Genomic DNA, 25192 nt, shown 5'->3' with positions numbered 1-25192 from the left:
CCTGCAGTAAACTGATGCTGCCTCTAGCATGTCAAAGGAGGTTCATCATCTTATCACAAGTAACACATGCTCAAGATGGGCCCCAGTCCAGACCAGACCAGACCAGACCAGTGGTGTAAAGTAACTATAAGTAGGCTACATTTACTCAAGTGCATAGGGCCCTAGGCCAAAAAGGTTGTTGAGGTATTTGTACTTTACTCGAGTATTTCCTGTGTTCAATACTTTTACTTATACTTCACTACATCTCAGAGGAAAATACTGTATAGGCCTAGGCCTTTTACTCCCCTACAATAATATGAAAGCTTTAGTTACTTGTTCACTTTGATTATTATTACAAAACATTAACCAGTTCAGCCCTTTCGGACATTTGAAAATAGCAGATCTACAAGCTTAGCTCACAATGCTACACAATGTGAGCTTGCAGATCTGCTATTTTCAAAAGATCTTTTATACATTTTGAACATGTAAAATGGGATATTTCTGCAAAATGAGTAAACTATAGGCTACTTTTGTATTTTAAGGCTATATTTTGATATCAATACTTTTGAACTTTTACTCAAGCTAATTTTAAATCCCGGACTTTTACTTGTAACAGAGTAGGCTATTTCAACTGCAAATGCACTATTGATACCTTTTTACAAGTAAAACATTTGAGTAGCCTAGGCCTAGGCCTACTACTTTTTCCAGCACTGCACGCTGGTGGCAGGTGAAACTTGACAGTCAGTCAGGGGTGTCATTTTTCAACGGTTGGTTCTTTTGTCAAGCCAGAGATGAGATCTGGACTCGCCCCGGCACATGGAGAGTGGGATGTAATCCCCAGTGAACTGAGCAGGCTTCATTATGTCGAGAGAGACATCTTCACCCGCCCAACAAATAGCTGTCTGTTTGTTGACTGTACATTACAGCAAGGCTCTGGTCTGGAGGGACGGGGTTATCTCAGGCGATTGTCTGTCAATTTCCTGCAGGCTTTATGTGTGAGGGAACGCCTTTTTCAAATAACCCTGTCAGCGTGGCGTCGCGGCATCATTTGGCATTTCTGTATTCCAGGACCAAATGACAGAAGTATTGCATCCTTAAAACTGTGTTCTTTTGTCTCCATCTAGTGGTGGTCAGTGGCATTTCTGCATTTTGACAACTTGCTTAGCTTTTATATGTATTAGGCCTATTTAAGTTGGCTGGCTGACTACCATGGGCCATGAAATTAAGTTACAGTCTTTTATTTGTGTATTTATTTATTTTTTAGTATATTAGTTATGTGAGTAACCCTCAAAGCTCTTAAAAGGTCACAGACACAGTCAGATTAGGCCTACTGATTATGGTCACCATCTATACTATAATTTTGCGAATGTCTGAGTGAGTGAGTGAGTGTCTGTCTGTCTGTCTGTCTGTCTGTCTGTCTGTCTGTCTGTCTGTCTGTCTCAGCGTTTCTCCTCGGTGGCTGGAGCAATTGATCTGAAATCGCATCACCATCAGCATATGAACACACCTGACATAACTGTGAAGCCCGTTTGTCACTTTCACAAATCGTATGCTGTATATTAGCATTTTTATGCTGTATCTATATCTATTTAGCCTACAGTACCTTTTGTGACCACACATGTTAAGGGAGGGGCGCTGTTGTTCAGGCCATTAGCACAATCACACACAAACCCCCCCACACACACACACACACACACACGGGGGGGGGGGGGGGGGGGGGGGGGGGGTTCTGGCCCTGTTACAGATGTTGTCCAAAAATCATGCAGATCGGTACACAGTATCTCTGTAGCCGTTAAATGGAACGGGTATTTCTAACATTGATGCTCCTACATATTAGCATGCAAGCACCAGTTAAAGTTACTTTCCATCCCTCATATACTGTGTGCACAGTGCACATCCCATAACCCACACACTGCACATCATTTCGGAGCTCATATCTTTGAACGGGTAAGGGCTAGTCTATACTATAATTTTGCGAATGTCTGAGTGAGTGTCTGTCTGTCTGTCTGTCTGTCTGTCTGTCTGTCTGTCTGTCTGTCACAGCGTTTCTCCTCAGTGGCTGGAGCAATTGATCTGAAATCGCATCACCATTAGCATATGAACACACCTGACATAACTGTGAAGCCCGTTTGTCACTTTCACAAATCATATGCTGTATATTAGCATTTTTATGGTGTAACTACTATCTATTCTGCATCTAGCATGAGGCATATCTATTCTGCACATGTTTAACCAGCTCTGTGTGTGTGTGTGTGTGTGTGCGTGTGTGTGTGCGTGTGTGTGTGTGTGTGTGTGGGGGGGGGGGGGGGGGGGGGGGTGTTGGCTGGCCCTCTTTCAGATGTTGTCATGTAGATCGGTACACAGTATCTCTGTAGCCTTTAAACGAAACGGGTATTTCTTACATTGATGCTCCTACATATTATCATGCAAGCACCAGAAAGTTACTTTCCATCCCTCATATACTGTGTGCACAGTGCACACCTCATAACCCACACACTGCACATCATTTCGGAGCTCATATCTTTGAACGGGTAAGGACTAGTTTACTCTAAATGAATGCCCTTAATAACCCACTGTTTATAGGCTGTATAAATGTAAGCAGATCCCATTTACAGCTTTTTTGTTTGAGTTTGACTTAAAAATACTTCCAACCCATCCACTGCCTCAGCTATAACATTTAGATTGAAATGTTTGTATCCAAATAAAACATGACATATCATTTATGATTCCAAGTGAAGTTTTGCCAAAACTTCCGTTCTTTATGTTTTCATTATTTATTTATTTATTTAGCGGTAAATTGCTTCTCTGGTGGCACTTTGTCAATGCTGCTCTCAGAGCAGCATGAATGATATGCATTGACCGCTTATCTGGCTTTGTCTGTTTGTACGTACTAGACTGCAGGGCCGCTGCAACCCATTTTGGTGCCCGACGCACAACTGGCTGTTGGGTGCCCCCCGCAAGTCCACGACAACGACGCTGGCGCAAGTAATGACCAGACACTTAGGCAGCATCTTCATTTTCATCTTCACCTCCATCTTCAACATCCACAGGAACTGATTGGGCAGTCATGGCTGCCAGTTCCCACCTGACATCACAAGTGAGTCCTGATTGATCCAGACCATACTGAATAACTGCCAGCTTGCATAATGTCTTCAGACAAGGGCTTAAGTCTAAGATGTACAATTCATCTTCTCCCAGTTCAAAACCTTCAAAGAGGATGATACGGTCGCCCACCATGCAACAGCACATCATATCATTCCGATATGGGCCTTTCCCCTTAGGCTCAATCTTCTTCCAGGAGAAGGTCTCTGGATTGTATTTCCACAGATCCTCATAGGACATCCAATAGGTGTGGCCACCCAGTATGTAAAGCTCTCCATTGTAGGAAAAGGCACAGTGACTCAAGCGTTGCTCTGGAAGAAGCTGTTCAGAAGGCCTGCTCAGCCAGCAGTTGGTCTCTGTGTCAAACACTCTGACGTTGTTGTAGTAGACACCATTTGCACCCCCAAACACATACATCTTTGTCCCGATGATGGTGGCAGTGTGCCGTGTTGAAGCTGGTGGTGCAAAGCTTCTGGTGTTAATGAAAGACCAGACCATTGTGGTGGTGTCCAGTCTGTAGATGTCATCAAGGTATCCAGTATTCCATATGTTCCATCCTCCATATATGTACATAAACCTCCCCAAGACACAGGCTGAATGGCCCTGCCTCCCCTCTGGAACGGTCTCGGAAGTCTTGGGTTTAAACCATCTATGGGAGTCGGCATCAAATGCATAAAGCACGTTGCAAAATGTCCATGGCCATCTGTCAGAAACTCCCCCCCAGATGTAGATGATATGTTCTATGAGCACAGTTGTGTGGAAGTCGCGTACGGTAGGAACCTCAAGGGGGCATTCCCCTCTCTCAGCTGTCACTGGTGGCAACGTCCTCCAGCGCAAAGACACTGTGTTGAAGACATGCACCTCAATCTGATCCGCAAGGGTCTCCAACCCACCAAAGGAGTACACCTTGTCCCCAACTGTCACAGCAGAATGAGGTCTTCTTCTTGTTTCTCCTTTCAGGTGCACCGTCCAGTGGAACATTTCTCACACCAAAAAGTACTCCGGTTAAGGCAAGGTTTTACACTGACACGTCACAGAAATGTTCTCAGGAAAGATCCCAGGGTAAGAGCAGCAGCGTGTCTCAGCTAATAGTTAAAGTGAATCGAGAACCTGTGATTTGCACCTCAATTAAACCGAACTGTAGCTGTCTTGCTGTATAAAGAATGGAGTACTGTTGCACACGTTAACGCATTTTATAGATACAACGTCACAAATGTCACGTGAAGCTTGGACAATGTGCGAAGCAGCTCAGAACGGAAGCGATGTCACAGTCACAGACTTTCCTCTGATTGATTGTAGTGACAGGGTCTTGTATTTCTATATCTGTTCCTTGATCTAGGGTTTTATTATTACTTGCACGAGCAGAGCGCGCAAGTACTGCGATCGTCTGGGTATGTACTGTATGTCGGTGTCCTTCTTTGTTTAATCTCGTAGCCCAATCCGGGACCAGCATTTCTGGCAAGTGGCAACGTCATCATTAACAGCCAATGAGGGACCAGCATTCCTGGCATCGCCAGTGGTGATGCCAGTGGTGAGCATTATACATGAGGCCATGTAAGCTCACCACTGGCATCACCCCTGGTGACTACTTGTGCACAAAGCACAAGTTGGCACCTCGACAGAGTGCAGTTCTAGTTTCATTAAGCGTCCAGGGCTGTAGGCCAAGCTTTTAATCTTGCGAAGCTTGGCCAATGTGACCCTGGGTGTACAACAAACTTTGGGCGCTTTGTGCAAGGATGTAGGCCATGTGTAGGCCGAGCTTTGCATCACAGCGTGATGCGTTGTGAGCTTGTAGATCTGCATTTTTGGGGGAAAAATAAAACTCATGAAACAATATTTTTTTACTATAAATCCTCTATTATGGGGGTCCCTGGTACAAAATCATGTATAGGGGTTCTTTGTTTGAGGAACACTGGTAGAGCCCCTCCTTACACAATGTAAAATGTTCTTCCACTTCTGACAGCTTCAAGGGGCCCTGGCTGGGCTTGACATGTCTGCGTGGGGGTGTTTATTCTTCTCTTGATGGCATCATGGGTCCCACCACTGCACTGCCTATCTGCCATATGGTGTGCTAGCACAAAAACAAACTCATTTCCACACGTAGAATGCTCTCTCAGCCTGTCATGCACATAGCAATAATAATGCTAATAATGACTTTATTTATCAAGCACTTTTCAAAAGCAAGTCCTTTACAAATGCTGTGCTCTGCTGACAGTTACATGCAGCCTATAGGCTGAACGACTGAAAAGGAACATGCTACAAAAAAATAAAAGGCCTATCAAATGAAAACAACAAACTGTTAAATAGCTGTAGGCCTATTATTATACTGTTATAATTCATAATCATATTGTCTTTAGACCACCGTATTTGGACATCAGATAACTTTCCATAACCTTCAAGGCCTATTTTTTTCATTAATATTTTAGGCACACAATCAGTCACAAAACAAGCTTATTTAGCAACATATGGAGTGACAGCCTTAATTCATGTAAATATATAGGATACACCTTTCATGCCTACTTCCTTAGATGATTGTTGGGCCTCATTCTTAAACATTTAGTATTTTTTAGCACAATTCTCTCCTTGTAATAAGCAAGATGACATGGGCCATGGTAGTACAAGTAAAATAATCAGTTTTAATTGATCAATTTCTTACTTTGAGAGTGTAAAGACACTCTCAAAGTAAGAAATGTACATTTTAAATAAAAAGACACCAAATTTAGTTAAATGAACACTGAGGGTTTTACTCAGGAGCGTCACACCAAATTCTGGGCCCTGGGTACAAGGATTCACTGTGGGCCCCCCATGAATGTTAACTATTGAAAAATAGCAGATATACAAGCTCACAGCGCGGCACCGAGTGCCGCGCTGCGAGCTTGTAGATCTGCTATTTTTGAATTTTTTTGAAAATGTGTGCAAGAAACCTATGTTTCCATGTCAGTGATGCTCAAACCTTTTCATGTGAAGGACCCCCAAAAGTATATGTATTTAGCCACGGACCCCCATCTCAAAATATTTAGTTCCAGGGACAACCCAGAAGCAAAATTTGAGTTACAAATGTTCGCTTAAAAAATACATATATTCAAAGATTTGCACACATTTTCACGACTTTTCAAAAATAGCAGATCTACAAGCTCACAGCGCGCGCTGTGAGCTTGTATATCTGCTATTTTTCAATAGCTAAAGTCACTAGGGACCCTCCAACTTGGGCCCTAGTAACTCAGTCCCACTTTCCTACCCCTTGTGACGCCCCTGGTTTTACTAGTGACCTTTTTGCTTCCAAAGGGTCCCCCCACCCCATCCTGTGACCCCAGTCACCCCACCACCCGTATCCCACAGAGCATAACAGGTCGCACACGAGTCCCTCAGACCCTCTGGGGAATATAAAGATGACCCATGACGACTAGCATTGATTCCTCAAAGTGTAAAAAGAAAGAAAGGAACACATACAAAATACACCTGACAGATCGAGATAGGCGTAGCTATACTACCAGGCCTAGGCTACTCGACTCTACTAACTTTCGTTCATTTTGAGTCAAGCACAATAATAGCCGTTCCCTCATCCTTTAATGATAAGGGGTCATGACTCGTTGGTTCTTTCACGGGGCGGACCATTGTGATCTTGTCTTGGGCGTTGCTAAACGCATTCAATCGTTTAATGAAGGCTAACTATACTCTGTGTGCATGTCTAAAACTTTAGGAGTTAAGGCTATATAAGCATTCTTTTATGTTGCCCAAAAGGGGCTATAATGCCCTTTCCACTTAGATCGTCAGAGCAATGCAATAGGCCTAGTCGGATGATTGGATCTCATTAGGGCAGGGCTCCTCTTTAACAGTTCATCAATTAGCCTTAGTTTCCGCGGCACATAGGCCCTATAACCACGACTTACTGATCCGTTATTTTAACAAGAATATTACTTCCCTTGCCCGAATTAACGAGGCCACTAATTTCCCCTTAATTTGAGTGTGAAACCCCAGCATTAAGCGACCCAAGACGTCTCCCAGCCACGGCAAGGAGAAGCACCTCCGTATAGCTCGGAGTGGGTGTCGGGTGAGGATAATTACAGGCTGCCGGCTATAGAATGCCAACATCAAGGGGTTCCCTGTTCCTCCTACTGCATCAGTGTGCTGTCTATTGTGTGGGGGGAAATGGAATCGGGACTATTGTTTAAAAATGAACATGTCTTTAATTAAAAAGAGCACCATGCACTGAGGCACGCTGCACGCACAAGGTAAGCGTTGATGAAGCAAGGAAAACCAATACATTAGGCTTTTATTAAGTCTCTCAGCATGCAGACCTTATATTAAATAATCAGAACCTTTGTGAAATAATCGGTTTAGATTAGTGAGATGCAGGTATAGGTCTATAAAGAATGCAGTTTTAAATAAGTGTTACTGTTAAATAGCTCTATAAGCTGGGTCTCCCCAGCACTTTTATAAAATACATTTTCAGGTCGGGAAAACTATTTCATCCAATCAGGAGAGAAAGTGGACTGGGTTGTCTCTTCTCATTGGATATCCCGTCAGATATCCAGAGATCCATCAGGTGTCCAACCTGAAAGTGCATTCTCTATATATTTATTAAAGAGGTGGGGAGGCCAACAGAACAAACTATTGGGCCTTGAGAATGTATAGGCTAAATTGGTTCTCAAACGAGGCCAGGCCGTCCGGGGACCCCCAGGGGTCCTTGAGGAGATTCCAGGGGGTCCCTAGCTAAAAGATATAGCATCACGATAATTTTTCCATTCCACTTTATCCATTTATATCTGGCTATTAAAAAAATAGTAGATCTACATGCTCACAGCTCTGTCATTATTTTTTTTAAATCTTGATTTTTTTTTGCAACATAAAATCTTCCCTTCTGGGGCTCTGTGGCACAAAGCATCTGCAGATGTGAGGTGAGGTGCATGGCAGCCAAATACATATCAATTTGGGGGTCCTTCTCCTTCCTTGGCCATGAAAAAGTTTGAGAACCACTGTGCACAGGCTACAGTAGGTCTATAGGCTAGTATAGCCTACACATTTTGACATTATCCATCCACAACGAGCTGCCCCCAAAATGATATGTATTTGGCCTCGCAGACCCCCATCTCAAAATATTTTGTTCCAGGGCAGAGGCGTCAATTGGGTATGGCAAGCTATGGCAGCTGCCATACCTTGGCTACAGGGGGAAATAATAAAATGTACTTTTCATTGTGCCTGTTGCTAAGGTATGGCAACATGACTGGTGTCTTAGACACCAGTCATGTTGCCATACCTTAGCTTTTGCTGAACTGACGCCACTGTTCCAGGGACCCCCAAAAGCAACAAAAAAAAAGTTCACTCTGAATTTGGGAGGAGTGGGGAGGTTGACCTTTGAAATGTTCCTCACACCTCCTCGGCCCCGCACCGCCCCGCCCCCCAGCCTCCCCTACAGCAGATGGGGAGTGTGTCCCCGCTCTCTCCCCGGCACCGGGCTGTTGCTGCTGCCTGGCATCGCCGATGAAATATTCATGCTTCCACGACCAAATGAATGGACGCCCCGCCACGAGGAGCGCGTGCCGATTTATATTCAACTAAAGACTAGGAGGAGGCCTCATTAAACTGCTGACGGTGACGAGAGGGGTCACGGTTGGTTGGCTCCACCACCACCGTGCCATCCATGCAGTCAGTGGCTTTTTGACGCGCGCGTGTGCGCACAGGCACGCACACACGCAGAGAGAGAGAGAGAGAGGGAGGGAGGGAGGGAGAGCGAGAGAGCGAGAGAGAGAGAGAGAGAGAGAGAGAGAGAGAGAGAGTGAGTTGCAAAGCGACATAGGCCTATAAGGCCTATAGCTCTCTGTTTACACATTGTTGTAACTTATAAGGCTACCTTCAATATTTTGTAGGTTATCCTTTTTCTTTTTTCTGCTTTTGAAATTGATGTTATCCTAGATAAAGTACTATGTCCTATCCGTCTGTCCTTCAATGTTATATGAGATAGACTACATAAAGTGGTTCCTGTGTAATAAGCCGTATAAGGCTTTCTAGGATCTCCTTTTAGTTGGCCTTGTACCAGTGATTTCTATTGCAAACTGCTAATAAACTCTTCAATCAATCAAATAGGCCTATATAGTACACATTTTTTCCGTGAGAAAGAGAAAGAGAAAGAGAAAGAGAAAGAGAAAGAGAAAGAGAGAGAGAGAGAGAGAGAGAGAGAGAGAGAGAAACAAACTTAGGCCTACCTGCTGAATTAAAAACTATTATAGGCCTAGGATGCCAGTTTGTTCATGTCTTGCAAGTGGTTTGTGTTTGGAAAGTCTTTCTCATAAGCCTCATATACAGGATGATATAGTAGCCTATAAGTGGCTAATGAGTGATTAGTTCTCTTGTCACTTTATGCAGCGTGAAAGTTGAATAGTCCCAGAGAGGGAGACATATGGGAGACGAGGAGGGCGACACCAGCCTCTGAGAAGCTGCCAACACCAGACTCAAGCTGAGAGACACTAAAGTTTGACTTGCTCACGGTCAAAGTAATCATTTTAACATAATAGGCCTATAGGATATAGCCTAGATTTCATCACTTTTTATTGGGTTAAATTGCAACTTATTTTTTTATTTTTGAATATGGTAATTGATATAGGCCAATTGAATAATTGTAATAATTGATTATATGATTATTGTATTGGCTTATAGCTGTTATTTTTGTAATTATAGATGGGGCCATATTGTTTTTCAATTTCAAGGAAAATTGGAAATGGTTCTCAAACTCAAGATTTTTTGAAAGTATAGCAGATACAAGCTCTCAGCATCTCATTGCAACCCACTATTTGACACTTGCATTGGCACTGTAACTATAGGCTGTTTTCTCATGCCAATAAATAACATTTTAATCGAATTGACAGCTTGTAGATCTGATATTTTATAATAGATGATGTTTAAAGGTTAAACTAATTTTGAGGCTTATACCTTTGGTCTTGGGACCCCCTGAACCACCCTCAAGGACCCCTGAGGGGTCCCCGGTCCTCACTTTGAGAACCATAGCTACTGCTAGCCTATATAGATGTTTTCTCATTGTGGAGGCTGGCTTGGCTTCATCGCTAAATGATTCATAGATTGCCTGCAGACAACTTATCAGTTATCCGGGTTCTCCCAGACAGAGACAGGTGGATCCCATGCCTGGCCTCACACCTGTTCCTTTTATTATTCAGCAAATAATCCGCAATAGGTTTACTGCTCCAGAGCAAACTTGAACTTGCATTTCCTTGCCAGGTCCGCAAACTGCGATTAAAACCATAGTCATTTAATTGGCTCTATAGCCTACAGCCTATTGGAATTGGAACTCAGTTTCCACCCGCAGTTGGAGGTCTTAGAAAAAGATAGCTATAACTTTACATTATTTTATGATTTTCTTTCTCCCAATATTAACAGCCTATATTTCTAATAGTAGCCAAAGTCGTTGAAACTTTTTTTTTTGTTCTTATTTGTATTTTATTTTCTATATAAATAAATCAAAAGTCTGATTTTACGATAGGCCTATGCTGTTTTATTGCCTATACAGACATCTTCTGGTTAGATTATATAGGCTACATAGTATTCCGTTTTCTCTAAATTTAGAGAAAAGTGAACACTATAAGCCTATTTAATCACCTAATGAAACGTTCATTAGGCTAGTGTTTTCCCTCAAACAAAGCTTCGAGACGCTTTGGAAACGATGGACACCTGCACTGCAGCACACGTTAGATGTGTAACAATATTGTGATTGAGTTACACAATGAATGCACAATGAATGGACACAAAGCGTTGTGTCCAATTGTCTTGTGATGCTTTGGGATCAAAGAGAAGATCAGTGATTGGCTTCCGTGCTAAACAACCTGTGACGGTGCACTGAGACATGGCAGGGCCGCCCACACCATGGCCCACACCCGCTGCACTGGAGGATGCAAGAAATACTCTGATCTTTTACTTTATAAGTAAAAGTATGCATGTAGAACATAGAAATAGCCTCACAACTTAAGTAAAGGTCCGGCAGCCCATTCAAAGTGTAAAGTATTGGAATGATCACATCTAAAATCATAGCCCTTAGCGACTTAGCCTATAGTAGTCGAAAAGGTTACCCATTATGAAGATGAATGTCCCATTTACATCACACGTTTTCAAAATCAAAATGGACAAAAATATTTAGAAAACAGCTGGTCTTGTCAGCTTGTAGATTGGTTTTAAATTGAAACCAATCTACAATATATTATTAAAACTTGTCGCTGAAGTAGGCCTGAAGAGGTTATGTTTTGTAATAATAATCTAAATACAATAACTAAAGGCTAAAGCTGTTAAATTGCCAAACTGTAGGGCTGTATTTGCCTCTGAGATGAGAACTGGAGTTGAAGTAAAAACTGTTGAAATTTGGAAAAAGTCTACTAAAGTTACAAAAGAAACAAAACAAAAAAACAACCAAACTCAACATTTTTACTCAAGTAAAGCACTTGAGTACACGTACTTAGTTCCTTTCCACAGCTGCATGGCCCATGAGTCCCACTATAAAGGATGGACACCCTCGCACAACAGGCCAGTTGGCAAACAGGACACAACTTGGTGAGGAAGAGAAGTGCTTGATAAAAGAGGAACCAGCGGAGCCTTCACTTCTCTCTCATCTCACACTTAATTGTTTCTTTTCTTCTCTTGGCTGCGGACAACTGGCTTCTAACCAACCGTGATGATGACAGCCAAAACTCAACTCTCGTGCTGGCCAGATTACCCGGAGGACTTCAGGCCAAGGTTATTAGAGTTTTACTTTATTTATGTATTTACTTACACCTTTTTCATTCGTTTTTAAAGTGAGGTTGCTAGTTTAGTTTAATTAATTTTGAGAAAATACACATTCTTGTTCATTTTATTTTTGTAAATGTTATTTTTTTAAATTGTAATGTGGGTTAGTCAACAAGGCCAGACATGCAGCAAAAATAGCAGCTCTACAAGCTCTCTTGATGCAGTTGTGTCTTATTATTTTAGGTGGTTTCAGTTAGTTTTGTATGAACACAAAACAGATTCAAATAGCCTATCTATCGTTTTTTTCTCTGAGGCCTTTAAGTTTTGAACTGAATTAAATTCAAATGTTTTTCCAATTCTAGTTTCAATTCATCTCAAAGGAGCTTAATTGGCATCAATGGCATGAGAAAACATACACTGACATTGCCAAAGCAAGTGTCAAAATAAAATAAAAACGTAAAGACATAATAGGCCTATACAGTTTCAGTGACTGCTGTTACTTTATAGTTAACAATAAACTTTGTTTCAGGCTTTTGGATCACGCGCAGAGCCTGGCGCACCATCACCACCACGGAGACTCCAAGGCTTGGATAAGCTCTCCAACGACGGCGCGCTCCATCAACGCGATCCGTGCGTATTCCTCCAGGAGAGACATTACGCACGGCTCCGCGGCGGACCTGCAGTTTGACAAGTGCGTGTCCCTGAGCAAGACGCCCTCCGGCGGCCTCCTGCTGACGCCTGAGTCCAGCATGGAAGACATGATGGAAGATGAGGACGCGGAGGAGGATCACCATCACCATCTTCACCACGGTGCCAAGACGCACCACGGCCACGGCGCGCCTCCCAAGAGACACCGGCGCGTCGCGGCGAACGCCCGCGAGAGACGCCGGATGCACGGCCTCAACAAGGCCTTCGACGAGCTCCGGAGCGTCATCCCGGCCATGGAGAACGAGAAGAAGCTCTCCAAGTACGACACGCTGCAGATGGCGCAGATCTACATCAATGAGTTGTCGGAGATCCTGACCGGCGTGGTGCAGGTGCAGCACCATCACCAGGCGTCTTCTCCCCGGGCAGGGAGCGACTCCTCCGCGGACAAAACCATAGCATCGTCCGCGAGGAGTTTGATCCAGAGCTTGTGTCCCACTGGGGGCGCTGACATTTCCTTCTCTCCTCAGCAGCAGCAGCATGAGATGATCCCCAGGTCCATGCTCTCCTCCTCCGGCTCTGTGGAACATCATCACCTCATCATCCTCACACAGTCTCCCGCATCCTCATCAGACCTGCATCACGGCTCCTCGGCTCGTAACAACACTACCTCGTTCTCTAACGGCAGTGACTCGGAGTCGTCGCATCTCAGCGACACGGAGGACTGTCTGAGTGGAAGACAATGACACTGCAGTGAACTTTACTAACTGGCCTGTTTATGATTAACAGTGGTGGACAAAGTTAACAATTGGCTCTCACTAACGCTCTGGACCAGAGCTAGTTTATACTCCCCATCCCATCCCCATGTTGGCCTACTTGAGTCAAAGATAGACTAGGCCTACTCCGAGTCCTCACATTACTCAACTACAAGTAAAAGTTACTGTCAAATTTGGAGTCAATAGATTTATTGCTTTTATATCCAAAAGTACAAATTACAATGTAAATATTGTTTTTAATGTGCATTGCTATAATGAAATGTAGGACCCCCCCCCCCCCCCGACCAAAAATTGTCGATAAATAGGGCTTACAGTAAGTGTTTAATTCATAAAGTACCCTTTCCCTCCCTAGAAATGTAGTGAGTCAAAAGTACAACATTTGTCTTGAAATGTGTATCCAAAAATAACTCAACTTAAGAACATACATACCTAATTAAAAGTACTTAACAGTATTCTCAAGTAAATGTACTTCGTTACTGTCCACCACTGGTAGGCCTATATATAATTAATGATGCCTTTTCAACATCATTGTCTGTATAGATGTAGGCTAATCAGGGAAAAACCAAACTGTAGGCCCTATGCGTAGCCAATGCGTAGCAGGATAGTAGTACAGTTGACCCATTGATTATGGCACTGGTTCTCAACATGGGGTCCGGGGACCACCAGGGGTCCAACTTGACCCTTACTGGTCTGTAACTGTGGGGATTTAGCCTGGCACGGCCATCCCGAGCTACGTCATCACAAATGTGCTTCCTTTCTCGGGAGAGTCTGGCTGTTGTGAGGCTATAGTGTAGATTGGGGGTCCCCAGAGTTGTTTTGTTTGTTTGTTTGTTTAAATCAAATGGGGGGTCCATGGCCTCAAACTGGGACCCCTCGAAATGAAAAAGGTTGAGAACCCCTGGGTTATGGGACTGTCACGATATAAGCAGGACTAGTTTTGATAGAAATGATAAACCTGCAACAAAAGAAAAAAAAAGGTCATTTCGAAAGCCTTCATTTCCTGATGTACAGGCTACAGCATAAAGACATGAACCTTCAGAGCCCTCATTGCACTTTAAACCTTTTAATTATTACATGATTAAGTAATTATTGTTATTATTATAGTAGCTTGCTATGGCCCGAGGAGCCATCATCGTGCTAATTGAAGTCAGTGAGAAAAACAAACTATTTTGATATTTATGTATATTTTATAATTTTATATGGACTGTTTTTGCTACAATAAAAGATACACTTTTTTGATTGTAGACATGGTTTCCGTTTCTTTGTGTGTTCAAATGAGTACAGTATTTCAGCGGACACTGCACATACAACATCTTGTCTTGATACTTTCACACTTGCAAGAGCACATATGAAACCGCAGCAAGTTTGTATTTTAAACAGCATCGTGAAGCTACACATCAACCTTCAGTTTACAATAAAAAAATAAAACGTGTTCATGCTCCTTTTGAGTATAATGTGATATAATATGGCTATTAGCTAAAGAGAGTAGACCTATTAGCCTTTTTAACACATGAATTTAGTACAATATAACAAAGTGGGGATAGCTTTTTTCAGATTTGTATAGAGGGTATGCGCATGACATCATCATTATACCCGGAAGTTATGCGGGAATGCCTACTGAGTGGCAAAAAACTGCTTTCTAGCCTTGAAAGCCCATACATCCAAAAAGAAAAGTCCTATCTGATTGCATTAAACACTATTAAATCACGTTAAACTCAGTTTGCCACTCACTTTGCCACTCGATTTGCCACTCGATATGCCATTGATTTTATGCATGCGCATACCCTCTATTGGTTTCCTGCAGTTTTGGAGGTTTGTTTAAGGCTGCATTTCGAAAGCAACGTCCATCTTATTTAACTACGTATATACAATTAGAGATGGATATACATTTTTCTCTCTGATTAATCACAGACATGACATTTCATGCCATAGAAATGCAAATAACATTTATAAATAGCATTCATTTCGTTTGGTCCTTTTTTACCTTTTTAAGATTCAAATGGCGATCAGTAGTGAACGATCACCAGCAAGTGCTAAGATGATAGGCGATAAAGAAAAAGAAAACATGGAAGAAACAGGAAAAAAAATGATAATACTAATAATGCATCAAATGTACCATTTGGGTAGTATATAGTATTTCTTGCTGTGTAGTCATTATAATGACCATTCTTTTTACATTTACACTACGTCTAGACAGTGAACCATCCTGGTTTTAATAGGGAGGCGGAGGCCACATCGGAGGGTCATCATCCCCCCCGGAGGTCAGAGGTGGCTGGAGTTTCGCCAGGTCCTTAGAAATGATCTGTGACAGCTTCTGTTTAAAACTGACAGAGATCACAGAGATCTCCGCAGGGGTCACAGCCTCCTCGTCCTCCTCCTTTGTGTGATCTTCTTCCCCCAGAGGAGGCTGCGTCTGTTGGATCGCGTTCAGCGCGGCGTACTGATCCCAGTGGTGCTGCTGTTGTTGCTGATGCCGTGACGGCTGCTGGGCCTGGCTCTTCACCAGGGCCAGGCGCTGGGGCTTGGCAGGCCCGGGACCCGACGACGAGAAAGCCTGGACTCTGGGTTGTTGAGACGAGAGGCTGGAGGAGGCGGGAAGCTGTGAGAAGGGCTCAGGGAAAGTGGCGAAGGAATAGATGTCCCTCTCGGACTGGGCGGGGTCCTGTTGCATGCCGGCCTGCGCCCCTCCATAGTTGCAGTACTCACTGGCCTCATCGATGCTGTCCAGGTTGAGGGAGTTTATAGAATTCATGGAGTCGCAGCGCTCCTCGTCATCACCGTTGTCTCCTTCCCATTCTTCCGAGGGAGCTGTCACCATCAATGAAATGAAAGTTTACGTGGCGATTATTTTTCATATTGTGATCGATGATTTTTTAATTAAACATTGGAATGTGACATAAATATATATATATATATATATATATATATATATATATAAATGTTAATCTTTCTTTTTTTAGGCTTTGCAAACAAAAGCTGCCCTCTGTGGACAAACAACTTTGAATACTCCTGTATCCAATATACAAATACAACTATACAAAGAAATTACTGACAATGGTCAATACCAATAATCAAAATAGATACTATGGCTGAAACAGACCATATATATATACTTAATTTGATAAATAAATCTCCAGAAATAGCTAGTCTATCTAAAAGTTCCCTAAATGTCACATGTCGTGAGTGAAAAAATAAAAATACTTGTGACGATCTGAAATAACTGCAATCAGAAGATTTATGTAATAATCGCGCCAGGCCTACCGGTGAAATGAGGTGTTCTCTGCAGACGGGTGGGGAGGGGTGATTTTCTGCGGTCCAGCGCAGAATGCGGATGCGGGCCAATCTCCTCTATGGTAGAATAATGGTCAGTCAGTGGCTCAGTGGCCCGGGGCTTGGCGCCCGCAGGGGGGTCAGGTCGGCTGTTGTGTGTCTTGTTGGGCGGAAGGACAGTAGTGGATCTAGTGTCTGGAACATTCTCATAAAACAAGCGTTTATGGATGTTGCTGGGGGAGCCGCCGGCCGCCTTGTCCTTCACTAAGCAGTGCTTGGTTATAGCCTGATAGATCTGCACAGCGCTGGGAGACAGGAAGGTGAACAGGCCTTCCCCTGAATCACAGCGGTGGCCGGCTTCAAAGCTGAATCCCCCCTGCAAGCAAGCACACACAATACTACATCATACACAGTGTATTTATTTTTGAACAGCGCTGTTGCCAAAGCCGCCGCCCCCCCCTGCTGCCCTAAAGGTTGAGAATCACTGCAGTAGACTATCATATCTCCTTTAGGGATGGGACGATATGAAAATTTCATATCACGATAATTGTGACCAAAGAAACGGCAATTTACGATATTATCGTGATAATCAAAATCCATTATCCTGGGGCGGAACATTTGCCAAAAATAGCAGATCTACAAGCTCACAGCGTGTCGCACAGCGTGTCGCACAGCGTGTCGCACAGTTGTGAGCTTGTAGATCGGCTATTTTTTAGCAAAGACATCAAGAGAGAAAAAAGGATGTATCAAGTACCTATATTATAAGATAAGTTATAGAGGGTTTAAATGGTACCGGATATGCAGCTCGGCAAAGAAAAGGTGAATTGATCCCAGTGCATGACGGAGGGCGATATCACGCTAATTAAATCTCCATGATACGATTATCGTGAGTGTTTTTTATCACGATAAACTATAATATCGCGTATCGTCCCATCCCTAATCTCCTTCCATACAAACAGAAATAAAGTCACCAACCACTTCTCTTCAGCTGACAGCGAGGAGTTTCACTAGCCTTGCATAGCCAGACGAATCTGCCAATTCAAAGAAAATCTGTCTGATAGTGTCTGGCTAACTATGCAAGGCTCGAGTTTCACAGAAAGAGTTATTTCTTAATATATATATTACTTTTCCCCAATACAGAGCCAAATTCCATACCCAAATTCCATACCCAACTTCCATTTACAAACTGGCGTTATTAATATATTTAAAAAATTATTCTTCACAGACTTTGCCCATTGGTATAGCCTGGGCCTGGACACAAAAAGTTTGAAAAGCTCTACCCTAACCAACCAGTAGGAGTCACTAGTTCAGCATCAATATACACAATGCCATGGCAGCCTCCTACCCACCACAGAAACTAGCAATATAAGTTCACCAGAGCGCAGAGAGCCCCGAGCCCAGCCAAGCCGGAGAGAGTCCATGCCATAAAGAGGACACTGGCACCCAGGACAAATCTCGCAAACTGCTGGACTGATCTCAGTGCCAAATGTCTTGTGCACAATGCCTGTAGACCACAGAAGTGTCTGCACACCTTTTCTTTTTACATATTGTCGCTGTTGGGTGATAACGTTCTATGTCAATATGCTTTAAGTCAATATGGACACAGCCTATGTTGAGGTTGAGGGCATTGGAGACCTTTACCTTCACTGGTCCAAATCGGCGTAGGTACTTGTAGGGCCAGTGGTAGAGGACGTGGCCAGTGTCCGGCTTCAGTAACATGGCAGTGTTTTCGTCCGTGGCGAACACGTACTCCCCAGATAACTTACACCTCCTGGCCGACTCCGTGGGATGGACCATCACTTGGTACTGGCCTGGAGCAAGGGTCACATCTACAGCACACCAGAGGACCAGTGTTCATTTCATAGACTAAAACCTTGATGAAAAATGATCGCTGACTACCTTTTTTCACTGACTAAAACTAACAAAGACTAAATACTAACTGAGCTATGACGACTAAAACTACGACTAAATATATTGTAGTATATATTGAGACAATTTCATCGACAAATAGAACTAGACTAAAATGTTAGGGAGGGATTGGTTAAGAGATAGAACTAAGACAAGTCATTTGTTTTACGTTTGGTTGCGTGTGGGCTCGTGGCCCGGAAACAGCTATATCTGACTGTACCTTGTGGTGTTTACCTCACAGCTCAGGTTTCATGACATGCTTTGAGCTTGCAGATCTGCAAACGTTTTCACTATTCTATGCAAATAATAACAATAATAAAAAATGTAATCTTGTTTCTGAAAATATACGCAAAATAGAGACGCCAGGGTCAAAGAGGTTAACGCAGCCCCACAATAGTGAAGAAAAGAAAACTGCTAAAAGCGCATTGAATATACAGAAATACAACAAGAGAGATTTAAAAATGTGTTGCATTAAGATATTTCCTCAAACTGCTTGGGCTGTCTGGATTAACTTTTTGGAATTGTAAATCGGTGTGCCGAATATTAAAGAGAAACAAATTTGGATAAGCCAGAGCTTGCTGACTAATACTTTGTGGCCTTTATATGTTCGAATGAATCAATGGCTATTATAGCCACGGCCAGAAGCCGCTCACATTTTTCTGCTGAAGTCACAATCGCTTGATGCCACGGCTGTTAATCCTTTATGCCAAACATTTCGCTGCTCATTCTCCCGAAACGGGGTATTTATATGAAGCAACCGACGATAGATTATTACCTTCTTCTAAAAGCCAGTAAAAAAAAGAAATCTCAGGCAAACAAATCAGTCTAGTTCATAAAAGCATATTGGGACACAAACGTGTCCCAATCCTGTTGTGAAAGTGCACTTTCATTGAGCAAAATACCTTCTTTCCAAGGGGAGTACAGGGCATTGTCCTCCATGGACAGCCCATCTCCTTTGCCCCGAGTCCTTTTGTCTGTTTCCCTAGGATCCTACAGCAAACACAGCACAGGGCATTGTAAACAAGACACGTCACGCAGTATATTGCAGCCTTATCACTGATTTATGGCATCGCTGTGGTTAGGAGCAAGCAAAATGGGGAGCTTGTGCAAGCAGAACAATTGGAGAAGTTAAAAGTAGATATGGTCTATCATAACTTCCTCATGGACAGCTACCAACTTCTTGATGATCCTGTTCATATACTGCCACCCACGCACACCTACAAATATGCAGGCAAACACACACACACACACACACACACACACACACACACACACACACACACACACACACACACACACACACACACACACACACACACACACACACACACACACACACACACACACACACACACACACACACACACACACACACACACACACACACACACACACACACACACACACACACACACACACAGTGGGCATCGGAGAAGTCTGGGGCCTGGGCATGTGGTGGAATTGTCAATTCTTTCCAAAATGTGAAAACAAATGTATACTTTGGAGAATGGTCTGAATTAATGTAAAGTAGGCCCCTATACATATACACACACATACGTATACATTGAACAGGCATGGTACATCATTATCAGACCTTAATTTACTTTCCAACTTTCCATAATGACAGGCTAACCCTGGGTTTTGTAACAATTGTTGAACTATTAGGCCTTTACAATGTTCAAGCATGGTAAAATATTCTACCTTATTTCAGACCAGTATAAATGTTCTTTATTTTGGTTAGAAAAAGAAATAGACAATGAATTCAACATTGAGATCCCCAGACTTGTCAGGTGTCCACTCCTTCAGTTAACAGCACAAACGCACGCACCGTCCGTACAGCGCAGAGGCTGCACTACCTGTAGAATATACAAGAGTGTTTGGTAACAGCAAACATAATGAGAAATGGAGTAGCGTTTCAGGAGCTTTACTGCTCTTCCTGCTCTTCTCGTTCAAAAGCCTGACTGTCTGGGGGAAACAGCCATTTCACAGCCCACTGCCTGTGGTCTTGTGACAAAACTGTGCTTTAGTCAAGTGGATCTCAACCTGTGCAGAGAATGTTACAGAGGCAGGAGCTGACATTTCTAAAATGGCCTTTTGGTGGAAATATTGAAAATAGCAGACATCCAAGCTCACAACATGTTGCGCTGCGATGCGTTGTGAGCTTGGTACTTGATACCACACTAAACTAAGCATAATCAAGTGAATACTGGAGATATGGTTTATGGCATGGATTTCTACACAGAGAGGTCAATTCTTTCAACATAAGATGCTGCATTCAAGATCAGAGTTTGGACAAGGCAATTCTCTTGAACGCTGCCTTCAGGTATGACATGGAAAGAGGGCATTTGCGTTTCTTTCACCATAGTAAAGACTGCATTCATGGTCTGCAGAGGGCACTTTTTACAGATGGGTAAAAGGGCAGCTCAAGCCCCCTTTGATGTCTATGTGTGCACGCGCCTGGTCGGGATTTTGGGTTGAATCCCCATATGACAGTGAAGTGACAATTTAAGGACTTTTAATCCTTAAAAAAAGAAAAGACCATTACTGCATCAAAAGTAAAACACTGGCCAAATTGTCAAATATAAAAGAAAGAAGCAAGCTACAATCTACAAGCTCACAACGCCTCGCAACAGACCTGATATTTTCACAATAATCGGTGTCTGTCAACCAAGTCAAAACAAAATGTAATGCCTCAACTCCTACATTCCAAGTGCTTGTCAGGGTAGGGGGTCCCCAGTTCAAATATGATTGTAGGGGGGTTGTCACGGACTGAAAAGGTTGAGAACCACTGCGTTAGTCAAACAAATGCGTAGTACCTTGAAGGCGACCTGACAGAGTGCAGAGAGCCATTCCTGGCATGACTCGGAGGCCAGGGTGTAGGTCCTCAGGGTGGTGCTCAGGTAGAGGGCGGTGCACCCTCGCGGACAGGCCTCCTCGGGGGCCGGGGCGACGCTGGTGCAGTCGCACAGGCGCACCACCTTCCTCTCCGCCCGCTTCTGCTGGGCGGTCATCACCTGGTGGGAGATGATGTCACCGGCGCACGCGCTGAGGTCGTACATCTCCAGGCGGCCGATGCCCATGTTGCTGGGCTGGAAGAGCACCATCCAGGTCTTCTTCCACGTTTTCTTCAGCGGACAAAGAGCAGGTACAAACAGGTAAAAACATAGAAGCATAACCTCTCTGGGAGGTAGCCAGTTACTGTATGTCTGATAGGTTTACATTAAACCTATGATTATTGATCCAAAATTGAAAACATAATATTGTGTAAAAGTTCATTTTATTCTGTAATATAATAATAATAATACAATTATGACATACAGCTCATGAATATCAAACCTCAAAATATTACAATATTACACAAGACCACTCAAAACAAGGATTTAGAATACAGAAATGTCAACTTTCTGAAGACTTTGAAGTCCAGTGTGAAGTTTCCGCAGTCAGTGATGATTTTGGGTGCCATGGGCATCTGCATGCTTTTTTAGAGCAATATTCGTTATTTTTAGATCGATCTGTACATGCCTAAATGTATCGACACATTTTCTTGTTCATACTCGGTACATATCTACTATGTTCCCACAACATGTTCATCTGACCATAACAGGTGCAGAGGGCTAGATATAATTAGACCTTCCTTTATACAATCTGTTATCTGTGCTCCTCTTATAATTAGTGTTACTCTCCTACTTATTCTGTATTTATTCTCATACTACCAATATGTTTTATCCTTACTGCTGTGCTGCTATGACAACTGAATGTCCCATGAGTCTGGATCAATAAAGGTAGGTTTGTCTGTCTATCGATCTACCAGGCACTTGGCAATGGTGAGTCCAGGTGTGTGTATTCATACAGAATGGATGGGAAGTGGTTAAACGTATATCATTTTACAATAATGCGAAGACCAGTGGCCTCGGGCAGCGGCCTACTCGGGGACCCAGCAAGTCGGGATTGATCCGAGGTTACGCAATACCTCTCCCCCTGTTGCTGTCAGTGAACTGTACAGCTGTACCCGTCGACGTTAGATATTACAATCAATGGGTTCGTTTCGTTATAAATGGGCACCGTCCTACTCAGGAAAGACACAAGTTAGGAATGCAGACCTCACTCCTTTATGCATTAATTACCCAGGGTATTTGTTTTCAGAGTATCAGTTATACCCATTCTGAGTATCCAGTGCGGTACCAACTACTATATGACTGATCGACTACATATGCAGAAGTAGGGATCCTTGCTGACATCTTCAGAAACGGCTGTTGATGATGTACAGTACAAGGATATTGTGTGGATGGAGATCCATTGTAGATGATACCAGCCCTGATATTGGTGCAGGAGCACAAACCTAGTGCACTTTTGATGTCGATTGCCCTGATGGCACCTGAGTTATGACCGGGACAGACAGACAGACAGACAGACAGACACAATTTAAAGATAGATCATTTTACAGATCTAATGTCGTGGATCTTGGGATACACATGGGAACAGTGTGGCTCCATGATGCGGATCTGGACTTCATGTGGCCAACCCTGATTTTTTTTTGTATGGGTGTTGCTGACTTCCTGGCACAAAATATTTTCAGATGGGGATCCCTGGTCAAATACATATTAATTTGGGGGTCCTTGAGATGAAAAGGGTTGAGAACCATTGATGTAAATCATAGTTAATCTCCATAGAGTCCCAGTCATTCTAGACTAGAAAGTGGAACCGAATATAACATGGTGCCACTACTTTCCATTGAACTCAATGGACACAGTGCAGCCGCCATGCTCTATTCAGTCGCCCTATACTGTAACTTTGAATGGTGTGCTGCGCTCGTTCTTGATGGCACCAGTAGCAACCGAATGAGAGTTACTTTACTTCTCTATAAAAGTGCTATGGTAAAACAATAAAACCAGTAAGACTCTCCCTAATCGCGAGATAAGCGACCGTCAGTTCGCAGCGTGATTTTAGGGCAAAATGTGTAGGAGCAGTGTACAAAAATGTGTTTGAAAAAATCAGCCTGATGATGGCGCTATATGGGACAGATCCATGTTGATGACATGAGTGTAGACATACTGTGTACCGATTTGCGTGATTTTAGGGCAAAATCTGTTGGGGCAGTGTCCAAAAATGTGTTTGAAAAAATCGGCCTGATGGTGGAGCTATATGGGACAGATCAATGTTGATGGCACGAGTGTAGACATACTGTGTACTGATTTGCGTGATTTTAGGGCAAAATCTGTAGGAGCAGTGTCCAAAAATGTGTTTGAAAAAATCGGCCAAACGGTGGCGCTATATGGGACAGATCCATGTTGAAGACATGAGTGTAGACATACTGTGTACCGATTTGCGTGATTTTTGGGCAAAATCTGTTGGAGCAGTGTCCAAAAATGTGTTTGAAAAAATGGGACTGATGGTGGCGCTATATGGGACAGATTCAGATTCATGATAGCTCTCTTGGCGCCGCCTAGGCGGACACGTGGGTACCGGCCCCGGCTCTCCCGGTCGCTCCTAGCCCGAGTTACGGCATTTTATGTGCGTGTGTGTGTGCAAGGTTTGGCATGGATTGGGGCAACAGTGGCGGAGATATGATTTGGGGAAAAGTGTGACGTAACGGACAGACTGACAGACAGCCGGTGGAGGTTTTGGTAGTAACTGCGACCTGACGGTCGCAATAAAAGGTCACATCAAATGCTCCAGAATTACAAACTTGACATGGGTCTGGACACCGTAGCCACATGAGCTTGTCGATCCATTTTAGAATTCGAACAAATAAAAAAACGGACATGCCCAAAATAGGGACACCACATGGTTACTTGACACAATTGTGGCCAACGTGAAAACAAAAGTAAAATTAAACATAATATTTACCTGAGGACCTTTACTTAAAATAGGAAGCGTGAACATGTACTGTAGCTAATTCTCAGGATGTTAGAAATGTTGACCAAAGAATGTTGTGTAATAAGTTTTACAGTAGTTAGCAAAAGAGAATACATGTGGCTTTTCGGAACATTGCCCTTCGTGAATTATTCAAAGATGTGAAGTTATGGAAGGTGATTTAACTTTCTCTCTTTTCAATAAATCCCCAAGTAGTATTTTCAGTATCCTATTAAAACTCTGATGTGGATATACTGGCCTGTCAGAGCTACGACGTTCTGTGAAGAATTATTATGGATCACTACCAACATTTATAGCCCTTGTCAGAGGCCTTTAAAAAAGAATAAATGATATAATGTATTCCATCAATCTCCCTTTTTTTCCCCCCTTCAAAGCAAAATCATATTAAATTAAATAAGCATTAATCCATACATACCAACTGACTATGCTGTCTCATACACATACTGAAGTGTAAGCCACAAAAAAAAACACAATTCTTCAGTAACATTCTAACAATCGTTAAAAAGTACAGTATTTGAACGGCTCACCTTTCCAAACTTGACCCCTTGAAGGTACAACATTCCCTCCTTGAAAATGACATCCATGACGGCTGTTCAGACTCCCTCCCTCCAGCAGGTAGACTGCAAGAGGTTTGTTTCTCTGTCCACCCCGACAGGTAGACTGCACAATGTTTCTGAATCTGTTAAATGTTCAGTAACGACACTAGCCGGGAGATGAAATGCGTCGCTTGATCTAAAGATATCTGCCACAAAAGAAAAAGACGTTTCGTTTTCGTCATAAAGAACCGTTGGTCCTATTTCTGAATGTCCTACTGAAAAAAAAAGGTACACGGCAAGATGTCAGCAACCTGACAGCTTACCGCCACAAAAGGAAGATGAAACTAATTTCAGTTTTACGACTACTTCCTCACGCTC

General features: G+C 43.1%; 1 protein-coding gene across 1 annotated transcript; it reads right to left on the bottom strand.

The window, feature by feature from the left end:
- Positions 1-13827: 13827 nt before the first annotated feature.
- Positions 13828-25127, bottom strand: dok3 (docking protein 3). Its single transcript, XM_080746557.1, has 6 exons — positions 24806-25127; positions 21221-21529; positions 19307-19394; positions 18138-18325; positions 16488-16872; positions 13828-16034 (listed from the first exon to the last, which is right to left on the bottom strand). The coding sequence occupies exons 1-6, from the start codon at positions 24860-24862 to the stop codon at positions 15439-15441; spliced, it is 1623 nt and encodes a 540-aa protein (XP_080602683.1). The 5' UTR covers positions 24863-25127; the 3' UTR covers positions 13828-15438.
- Between the last annotated feature and the right edge of the window lie 65 nt (positions 25128-25192).

Source organism: Nannobrachium achirus (assembly GCF_963921795.1).
Source record: "Nannobrachium achirus genome assembly, chromosome: 17".
Classification (NCBI taxonomy): Eukaryota; Metazoa; Chordata; class Actinopteri; order Myctophiformes; family Myctophidae; genus Nannobrachium; species Nannobrachium achirus.
Note: the sequence above shows the minus strand (reverse complement) of the source record. Positions and strands in the feature narration are given on the sequence as shown.